The sequence below is a fragment of the Melanotaenia boesemani genome, chromosome 4, assembly GCF_017639745.1.
Source record: "Melanotaenia boesemani isolate fMelBoe1 chromosome 4, fMelBoe1.pri, whole genome shotgun sequence".
Classification (NCBI taxonomy): domain Eukaryota; kingdom Metazoa; phylum Chordata; class Actinopteri; order Atheriniformes; family Melanotaeniidae; genus Melanotaenia; species Melanotaenia boesemani.
In genome coordinates this window covers 25,729,614-25,739,793 of record NC_055685.1, presented here as the reverse complement: position 1 = coordinate 25,739,793, position 10,180 = coordinate 25,729,614, and the positions used below count along the sequence as shown (strand labels likewise).

At 38.0% G+C, this 10,180-nt stretch overlaps 3 protein-coding genes across 3 annotated transcripts; 2 read left to right on the top strand and 1 right to left on the bottom strand.

Annotated features, from left to right (window-relative positions):
- Positions 1–1,323: 1,323 nt before the first annotated feature.
- On the bottom strand, positions 1,324–4,258 carry LOC121637987. The gene is made up of 2 exons (XM_041982392.1): positions 4,127–4,258; positions 1,324–3,001 (listed from the first exon to the last, which is right to left on the bottom strand). Exons 1-2 carry the CDS (start codon positions 4,143–4,145, stop codon positions 1,506–1,508), a joined length of 1,515 nt encoding a protein of 504 aa, XP_041838326.1. The 5' UTR covers positions 4,146–4,258; the 3' UTR covers positions 1,324–1,505.
- A 2,218-nt stretch (positions 4,259–6,476) lies between these two features.
- On the top strand, positions 6,477–7,639 carry LOC121637997 (histone H2B 1/2-like). The gene has a single exon (XM_041982408.1). It carries the CDS (start codon positions 6,522–6,524, stop codon positions 6,894–6,896), a length of 375 nt encoding a protein of 124 aa, XP_041838342.1. The 5' UTR covers positions 6,477–6,521; the 3' UTR covers positions 6,897–7,639.
- A 1,338-nt stretch (positions 7,640–8,977) lies between these two features.
- LOC121637993 (histone H1-like) lies at positions 8,978–9,933 on the top strand. The gene has a single exon (XM_041982405.1). The coding sequence runs from the start codon at positions 9,020–9,022 to the stop codon at positions 9,632–9,634; it is 615 nt and encodes a 204-aa protein (XP_041838339.1). The 5' UTR covers positions 8,978–9,019; the 3' UTR covers positions 9,635–9,933.
- Positions 9,934–10,180: the final 247 nt, after the last annotated feature.

Genomic DNA, 10,180 nt, shown 5'->3' with positions numbered 1-10,180 from the left:
CAAATACTCTGTGCTTTTGCATTAAGCAAAGCAGATATATTCAGACTTTTCAATAAAACTGATTATTAAGCAATAATGCATACAGTAACTGTTAAAATGGAAATATATACTGTATTATATACCCTTTCAGAAAATCTTTGACGCCACTTAAACATTTAATGGTATAAAGACGGTTAATTACATGAGGGTTGTAATTTCTTTCTAATTTAGTTTTATTTTGATTTTCTTTTCTTTCTTTTACTTTTAATAAAGACATTCTGATTATAATTTGGTGCTAGTGAGACACTTTGTTTAAATTTGGTAATCCACTAAACATGTAAATTCATATAAATGGGATTGTTAACTTGCACTTAATACTAAACTACCCAAAACTTCCACAATATCTTTCATATTAGAAAGAACAGATCTGAGTGCAAACATTGCAGCTGATGGTAGAAACACTTTTCATATATAAAAATCTGCAAATAACATTACAGAATGGTTCCAGCTGAAAAGCAGCACTGAACCAGGAACTGGCATATCACTGTAACACAGTGCCTCCTGTTGTTAAACAAAGGGATTGGAAGAAATAAGTAATTTATTATTTCAAATAAGAAATGTGTAGCCATGATCTGCGCAGTTAAAATGAAAACATATCATGCACTATTAGTGAACTGATCCTCTGTGGATAAAGCACAGTTTGTAAAAGTTGTGAAATATAATAAATCTCTTTCTCATATTACCAAGCCTGGGCAGGATTTGAAAAATTCCAGAAACAGCTTGACATTTGTACTTCCTTTTGATAAAAACTATAGATTAGAGTGTATAGTGTAGAGCTCATAATGAGCCAGAGAAACAGATGTTGCTGAACCTGTTCTAAAAACTCAGAAAAATGCAGGTGTGTCTGAAATTAATCATTCTTTTTGCATTTCAGTCAAGGTAGTGGTAGATGTTATCACAGGATCAGACACAAAAGAATTTGGCCAGGTCACATCTTCTCTCAACAAAACCCTGTGACTAAAACTTGAAACACTGTTATAGAAAATGATGCTCTGCCTTTGGTACCAAATCAAGTTCCTGCTGTGCCTAAGTCATTTAGTAAGTCATCTAAGCTCCATATCATGTTAGAATATTTAACATTTTTTCTGTAGCTATACCAAAATCCCTTACCTTGTACAAATAAAAAAAAAAACATTCATTTAAATATATTTATTTCTTGGAAACTTGTTCAGATGATATTGTTGTCACATTACCAAGATTGCTTTAATAGGAATTGAAAATATACATTATATATATATATATATATATATATATATATATATATATATATATATATATATATATATATATATATATCATTTTCACAGTTTTCTCTTCACTACAGGCCTCAATTAGCACGTTGGTATTCTTGCATCCGGTACTTGTGGGATGTGGTGACATGTAAAATATTCTCACTGGTGTGGTTTTTATACTTTATACAACAATGGCAGGTCGAAATCAATAATATCATGGACACAAATTTTTGGTTAAAAAGGTTTGGTCATTGCAAAGACATAGGCCACAGGCAGCTGCAATCCAATATTGACAGTATGCCATTTTCCCATCCCTAATGCTCCTATAATTAACCCTACTGTTGTTCCCAAAGTTCCTTGCCATGATGACCATCTTCCAGCTGCAGCTGCTGTTGCACCCACAGACACCCCAGCTGCTCCCACCACACCAAGCAATGCTCCAGCTGCCCCCCCTTCACCCAGAACTGGGGATAAAACATCCATCCCAACTAATAAACCTCCTGCTACCGAAGCTGCCCCTGCTATAACTCTTACCTTCCCAGTTGAATGTCTTACTAGTGTCCCACCAACTGTAGCCCCCAAGCCCAGCTGACACAGCTTTGCACCAAAGAATGCAGTCTTCACAGCTTCTAGAGAGGACTGGTAGTTCATATGAGCGCTGATGGTTTCTCTGGACTGATTATGACCTGCTACTCTTAACTTCATTGCAGTTGTTACGACCACCTGCCCGGCGTGCAGGGTGAGCATGGCGATGACAAAAGTTGCAAACATTCCCATGCACCCGAGCAACATCCAAAAGTTAAAGTCAGAAGATTGCAGAAGAAAATAGCCCATCAGGCTAACTAAAGCTAGAAGCACTATTAACACAGACTGGTGGTTTCCATAACCAAACAGACCAAATCCTGATGTTACCATGGTAATTATTGTCATTGGAACTCCTGAGAAAGCCAAAAAGTCAACATGTTTCATCATCACCGTGTTGATCCAGTCATGGAGGGTTTTTTGCTTCATCTCAGCCTCTTCATTCTTAAGCCTCTTCCTCTCTATCTGCTCCCTCTCCTTTTGTTCAGTGACCCATCTTGTCCTGTCCTCCATCCCACTTGTGCTGCTTCCTTTCTCCAGTGACAAGATCCTTTTCTCTATCTGCAAGGTCACCCTCTGTCTCTGCTGCCAGTCACTGATCTCAAGGTTCTCCCTCTCCAATGACCTGGCATCGGACCCCAGAGTGCAACAGACCTCTCCCTGTTTCCAGAGGATCCTGAACAGAAAACGCATAGGTGGTTTGAGAATAGTGAATAAGCTGAGAGCCCACAGAAGTCCTACCATGCTATACTTCTTAACAATCCATTCAATTGCACTTCCAAGCATGACTCCACTAAGGGTTGTCCCGAAGGCACCAGCAAATCCTGCTGATGCCCATAATCCAACAGAGTGTTTGTGGGAGCCAGTGCATCTTCCTGTGGCTGCAAACACTGATGTTATCACTGCTGCGAGAATCACACCAGCTATCACTGATGTCATTGCTGTTGTCAGCGCTGTGGCCCCCATGAGAGTCCCCAGTCCCAGAGCACCCACTGTCCTAGCTTCCTCCACCACCGGTTTTAATGAACTACTTGTAGTCATCACTGACACAATCTTGTCCAGTGGGTCCTCTGTGGCTCCCAGTATGCAGCCTCCGACTGCTCCCAGGACAAATCCCACTGCTGTTTCCTTTAACTTGCCCTTGGCTCCTGAAACGTACAACACAGTACTGGAGTTAGTATTACGGATTTTTTTTATTCATCTTTGGATACTTGGTTTGCTTTTGCTATATTCTCAATTTTAATTTGCATTTTAATTGTTTTAATGCTGTATTTTCCTTTGGTAGTTGACTTTTTAAACTCCACATATAGTGGTATGAAAGGAAGGATCATGCACACACAACAAAATAAGTTTTTTCAGGGTTGCAGGGCTCTCCCTTAGAGATAGGACACGCTGGATGGACTAAATCTCTTGGCTGGCCTAGGAACGCCTCAGGATCCCCTCGGGCGAGCTGGTGAATGTGATCAGGAGAGGGTAGTCTGGATTTATGGATGGCTGGACGGGGCGGCATGGCTCAGTGGGTAGAGAGGTTGTCCTGCAGCCTAAGGGTAGCCGGTTCGATCCCTGCCCGGAGAGCTCATGTCGAGGTGTCCCTGAGCAAGACACCGAACCCTAATTGCTCCTGATGGGTCATAGTTGAGTGCCTTTCATGGTTGCTTCCACCATCAGAATGTGTGTGTGAATGGGTGAACGTGACATATATGTAAAGCGCTTTGGATAAAAGCGCTATATAAGTACAGGCCATTTACCATTTTTCTGTTTATGTTGAATTGCTTCTCTTCATGACTACGTGTGAATTCCTAAAATATTGTATTCATGCATTTAGTTTTAAAGAACCAAATACTTTTTATTTTTTAGTCCAGTGATTCACACTTAATGAATTCAGTAAGTCTGTAAATGCATTAAGTTGCCTCATATCATGGATTAACAGCTCACAGTTATACACACTCAACAGACTGGTTAGTCAGGTTTAACCAGCAGAGAGACAACGTGCTGCTGTAGTTCCTATCTGTTCCTTGCATGTGACACTGACCAAATAACTAACACAAAGAAATGAACAGAAAACAAAGTCCTAAATGGTATAACCTCCTCGTGTCAATAATAAAAAGTCTTTGTTCATTTAGCATGCAGAAAAGTAAAGCATTTGAAGCCTTGTACAGCTGTTTGTTTTAGTTAAGCTTAGTTTACACAAGCAAAAGAGGAAACAACTATTTAATATTTCATCATCAATACAGAAAATAACAGAATTACAGGTTTAAAAAGTGTGTCATTACCAAGTTTAGCCTGTTTCATGTTGTTCTGTGATGGGCAGGCACTGAAGAATCTTCCACTGCGTTTAGGTAAAGTCCCTCAGTAAGTTAGCAGCACGACATACACAGTAAAATGCAGTTGAAAGGACGTCTTGTCCCCCTGTTTATATGAAAGCTGATACAGGCCACACCCAGTCCAGGTTTATCCTCCCTGTAGCCTCCATGAAGGAGCCTGTTCTCCAAGATCTCGGCAGTGTGCTGTTATTAATTGATCCAGTTGGTGTGTTCACACTGCATTATTATTCACTTTTTAATGTCTAATCATATTTGTCAACTTCACAGAGTGGATCAGTCAATTTGAAAATCAGTAACTGCACCCATTTCAATATACTGTAGTGATTACAAGACACAGGGTGTGGAAATTAATATTGATCCAGATAATGACTTTTTTTAAACTATGTCAGCAATAAATGCAGTTATTATATAGAGAAAAGATTGAAATTTCTTAATGTTACTTAGTAATGCCATAAGTGTTTAGTGTCATAGCAATATCTGAAACATGAATCAATACACATAAATGGATAGATTTTAAAAAGGAAGGCATGTTTGTTTGATAAATAACTATAAAACCACTCTAACATGTAAGCCGTAACATGGAAGTTTACTAATTAACATGTCATGTTTGATAACATCAAAAGCAGCAGAAAATTCTAACGTAATAACACCAACTAATTTCTTTGTACATATTTCACTCAACTTGTCATCTGAGTCAGGGCCGTGTCTGAATGACCTTTCCTCTAAGCTTGTTGACAATCATCATGTTGACAGTCATCAGTATAAAAAACTAGGACGGCAATTTGAACCAGAAAACTGTCATTTCTTGTCCTTCAGCAGAGGAATAATGATCTATACCAGGTGGTTTGGTTTTGACAACATTAATGATTTTTATATCAGTTATCAATACTTTTTTAAAAAAAAACTGAAAGTACAACATGACATGATTTTTTTTTATAATGCTATGGGATATAATGTCATTTGTGTATAACATTGCTGTCCTTAATTGATCTTTTTTATCTAAAAAGTACCTATTAAAAGAATTAGCAACATTAATAGGTTAAATTAAAAAATTTACCATCTACTTAAAAAAAAATGGTTTAACTGCATTAGGTGGTCTGTAACAACCACCAGGGAACATGGCTTTCAGATGAGGACTTCAAAGTTGTCTTTTATTTAATCATGTCTTATGTTTAGGAGAATATGACCCTAAAGATATACCACCTCCAAATTTATTTCTATCTTTTCTAAAAATATTATAACATCAAATATTTAAATCGGAGTCTTCAAATGTTAAGCCAAAGGACTTTCAGAAATGACAAGTATATGTAGATGATCATTTAATAATAAATTAGCAATATCATTCGACTTATTTCTAATACTATTTATGCTAATGTCAGCCATTCTTAGTCCGTTTTGACTAAGAACTGAAATGAAAGAATATCCATAAAAAATCTTTGATATTTATTTTATGTTTTTTTTTTATTAATACACACGATTGTATTTTCAAATATAAATCAATGAAAAAAATCATTGAAAACAATTCAGTCAATAAATTGAATGATTGTTTTTTTTAAATATATTACAGAAAAATGTCTTTTAAATGGAAGTTATTTAAGCCCTTTAATAAGTAGTGATTGGTTTTGTTGTCTGACATTAGTCAGTTTGCTGCTGCTATAACATTCCACAGAGTGGCAGCATATGGTCACTTTGAAAAAGTTTAAAAAGTTTAAAAGTTTAAAAGCTCACCATAGCTTTAAAACTGAAGTTAAATTATTTAATTGTAATGTATTTATTCTGATTTTGGTTACATTATATGATTCTTTGGTTTCAACATTATAGGAATGCATTTAACACAAAGCAGTCAATATCAAAGACGGTATACAGTCTTTTGTAATACATTTATTTATTGAGATCACATCACTTACCGTATGATTTTTTTTTAAGTTAAGATAAAATCAGGATTTTCATGCTGCATTAAATTTAAGATGTGTCTATATCCCACTGCAGATTAAAATATTTGAATATCTTATTCCTAATGATTGCTGTGTTGGTAATGAGACAATCTTTATGTATAATGTCAATTTGATATACGTGAAACTATTCAATTTTTTTCAATTATTGCTTAAATGGTAAGCAGTAAGGAAAAGAATACTGTGATTCTCTTTTGTTTTCTTACCCCCGAGACTGCGCGCCAACTTCTAGGTTTGAAAAAGAAACGTGACCTTTCCTAGCAAATCAGCTGATCTCTTTAACCAATCACAGAAAAGGGACGGCACACACAAATTTGCTTAGAGCCTCAATAAAAGAGCGCTCCCTCCTGTTTTTCAGTATTCCTAAGTGTAGTCAACAAGCGAACAACACGATGCCTGAACCAGCGAAGTCTGCGCCCAAGAAGGGCTCAAAGAAAGCCGTCACAAAGGCTCCCGGCAAGGGAGGAAAGAAGAAGAGGAAGACCAGGAAGGAGAGCTATGCTATCTACGTGTACAAGGTGCTGAAGCAGGTCCATCCTGACACCGGCATTTCCTCTAAGGCCATGAGCATCATGAACTCCTTCGTGAATGATATCTTCGAGCGCATTGCATCTGAGGCCTCTCGTCTGGCCCACTACAACAAGCGCTCTACAATCACATCCAGGGAGATTCAGACTGCAGTGCGCCTTCTGCTTCCTGGTGAGCTCGCCAAGCACGCAGTGTCTGAGGGAACCAAGGCTGTCACTAAGTATACCAGCTCCAAGTAAACTGCTTCACCTCCTAAAAATCAACCAAACGGCTCTTTTAAGAGCCACCCACTTTGTCTTAAGAGCAGATATTTTCTTTCTTCACTGAAACATGGGGCCTAATTTTGATGTAATGTAAATTTAACAAATATGTATGTAGCAGTGAGCAATCACTGAGTAGGATTTGAATTAAAGATTATTTGATACATATGGCTTTCTATGCTTGAAATGAAATTTCTAAAAATGTAACTCATTGCAACTATGCACAAGATGGTATCAAATGGCCACATCAGGGGCTGTTGGGAATAGATTTGTGACTGCACTGTAGTTCTACTACCAAGGCTAAAGCAAAGAGGGTTACAAATATGACATGTCATGTTTGGTTTTCCCACATGTACAGGATGAAGCACAAATGAGCAAATTTAAATATCTGAATGTAAGTGTATAGTGAGTATTTCAGGGGTTGAATTTTTTTTATTTTTTTTTTGTTTTGTTTTTTTAAACTGATTCAGATGTAACCTGTCACAGGCTAGTATTAACCAAAACCTCATGACTGGCAAGAAAAAGTCATGCATTCTTCAAAATTAAATGCTTGTCACATACACTAGCCTACTAACAAAGTTTGGGACATTCAACTTTCAGGTGAAAATGATGGAAAATGTAAAGTTCATGCTACACTGATATATCATGCTGTGGTAAATCTGTCTCAGTTTATTGAATCAATACCCAACAGTGGTGGGTATACCACAAAATAAAATTTCAATGACTCAATAACTTGTGTGTGAGGTGCTGATGTCAAAATAAGCAGTATCATGAAGACAATTGTATACATAAAACTGCACCAGAACTAAGAACAGCATGGTATCCACAGACAGTTGAACATGTGCACTCAAAAGTTTAAAGAAAGTCTAATTTAGTTTACCAGTAAAGGTTCTAGTGCATTTTAGGTACATTCTAACATGTGAGCATTGTACATGACCATAATTAAAAATAAGGACATGTTTCAGTTAAAAAGAAAATTGAAAAAAAGCATGAGTTAAATTTGCTGCATCATTTCCATTGTCTTTTTCTCTTTTATACCCTATTAATAAATGGCCTTGGCTTAGATTACAATGATTATTATTGTTGTTGTAATAATAATAATAGGCTATTGTTAATGTTACTGTTAGCAGTATATGCAGTACATTTAATATTCTATTACACCAAAAGTATACCTATAAAATAATATAATCCATTTGTGAACTCGTGGAGTTGGGGAAAAAAAAAACACAACCTCAAGCCATAACACAAATAAGGTAAATCCTCACACTTTAATCCACAAATGGATTTCCAACAGTGAACTCTTGAATAATTCCATGAATCACAGAAGAATGATGCTTCTACTATTTAGTAGGCTTTCTGGTGATAAGCTAGTTGTTGCTTGTTCAGTTTGTTTTCAAGCAACTTGTTGTGCCCCTACATACAGCTGTTGTAGCTCCATCATTGTGTTTGTTGATTATTTGTTAAACTTTTGGGAGAAGGAGTAAAACAAGCTGGAATGACCGCTGGGAACAGGGTTCCATTTTATTCATATCAGAAGTCTTGAACAAAGGCAACTTATCTTGCTGTGCCAGGCTTGATGTCAGTGTGTTTGCTGCTGCCACAATATCTTCCCTTTATGAACAAATATTAGCAAACAGGTGGTTTTTTTTGTGTTGGATTTCTAAAGGAACGTTTAAGGCGTGTAGAAAACGGTTTTTAATGGAACTCCGATGCGTATAAAATCATTTAAAGAGGAAAAAGTAAGGTAAAACTCGCGGAGAAACGCTGAGCTGCACGGTGAATGGGTGATGTTTGGAGGTTCTACGAAAAAACAAGAGAAATCTTTTAAGCTCTAAATGAGCTGAACCTGAAGAAACACAAGTCGGCTGTCAGCTTCTTAACTGTCAGTTTGCTGCGATGCTCCAATATTGATTTTTTACTCTTATAACGATAGAGAGAAAACACAAAGTGGCGACATCCGTGTTGCACACAGGCGCAGAGTGCAGAGTTGACTCTCCACGGTTCTCATGGTGTGTTTAAGTACAGCCTGCTGCTCTGAGTTTCTCATTGTTACAGTCTGACTTTCGTTGCATCGCGACTAAGAACAGAAAGTAAAAGAGAAAATGGCAGAAGTTGCTCCCGCTCCAGCTCCAGCCGCTGCTCCAGCCAAGGCTGCCAAGAAGAAAGCTTCCAAGCCGAAGAAGGCCGGTCCCAGCGTCAGCGAGCTCATCATCAAAACTGTTGCCGCTTCGAAGGAGCGTAGTGGCGTCTCGGCTGCCGCCCTCAAGAAGGCTCTGGCTGCTGGAGGATACGATGTGGACAAGAACAAAGCTCGCGTCAAGACCGCGATCAAGAGCCTGGTGACCAAGGGAACTCTGGTCCAAACCAAGGGTACCGGAGCCTCTGGTTCGTTTAAGATGAGCAAGGCAGCCGCGCCTAAGGCAAAGAAGCCCGCCGCCAAGAAAGCCGCTCCTAAAGCAAAGAAGCCCGCCGCCAAGAAACCCGCAGCTGCCAAGAAACCCAAGAAAGCAGCAGCAGCAGCCAAGAAGCCAGCGGCCGCGAAGAAGTCTCCAAAGAAGGTTAAGAAGCCCGCAGCGGCCAAGAAGGCAGCTAAGAGCCCCAAGAAAGCTGCCAAGAGCCCCAAGAAGGTCGTCAAGAAGGCCCCAGCAGCCAAGAAAGCGCCTGCAAAGAAGGCAGCTAAGCCCAAGGTCAAGAAAGCTGCACCCAAGAAGAAATAAACTGTCCTTGCCTGTTACAACCCATAAAAGGCTCTTTTAAGAGCCACCACGATCTTTATAGGAGCTATTCCTCATGTTTAATATAGGAGACAAGGAATTATTGTGTGTATATAAATATGAAACTTGAAATATGTAAATAAGACAACTTCTGTATTGCTTTTAATGTCTTTTTATTATTTTTTTTTATACTTGTCAATCATTATAGCCTGTCTTAAGTTTTTCACAAATTATTTTTCAGGACCTCCGGTTTTGTCAGGACTAGAATAAAGCACATTACTTGAATAAAAGCCTAAGGCATACTAAAGGTCTTCGTATTTTTATGTAATTAAAGAGATTTACAGCTATTAAATGTTAGTCAATGATGACTTACAGTCAGTATTTAAGAATTACAGCCAAATATGGGGACTTTTGAAATAAAAGACAGAAATGTTGTATCTTAAAGTCATTACTGGTTTGGGATTAATCCAGGGTGTTAAACTGACATCTTGATAACAGTGTAAGTGGGGCTAAATTAAAGAAAATAATTTTAAGACTTAAACTGAACAG

What these genes read in the sequence shown, in the direction of transcription:
- LOC121637993 (XM_041982405.1), top strand. Translation starts at nt 9,020, where the DNA reads ATGGCAGAAGTTGCTCCCGCTCCAGCTCCAGCCGCTGCTCCAGCCAAG.
- LOC121637997 (XM_041982408.1), top strand. Translation starts at nt 6,522, where the DNA reads ATGCCTGAACCAGCGAAGTCTGCGCCCAAGAAGGGCTCAAAGAAAGCC.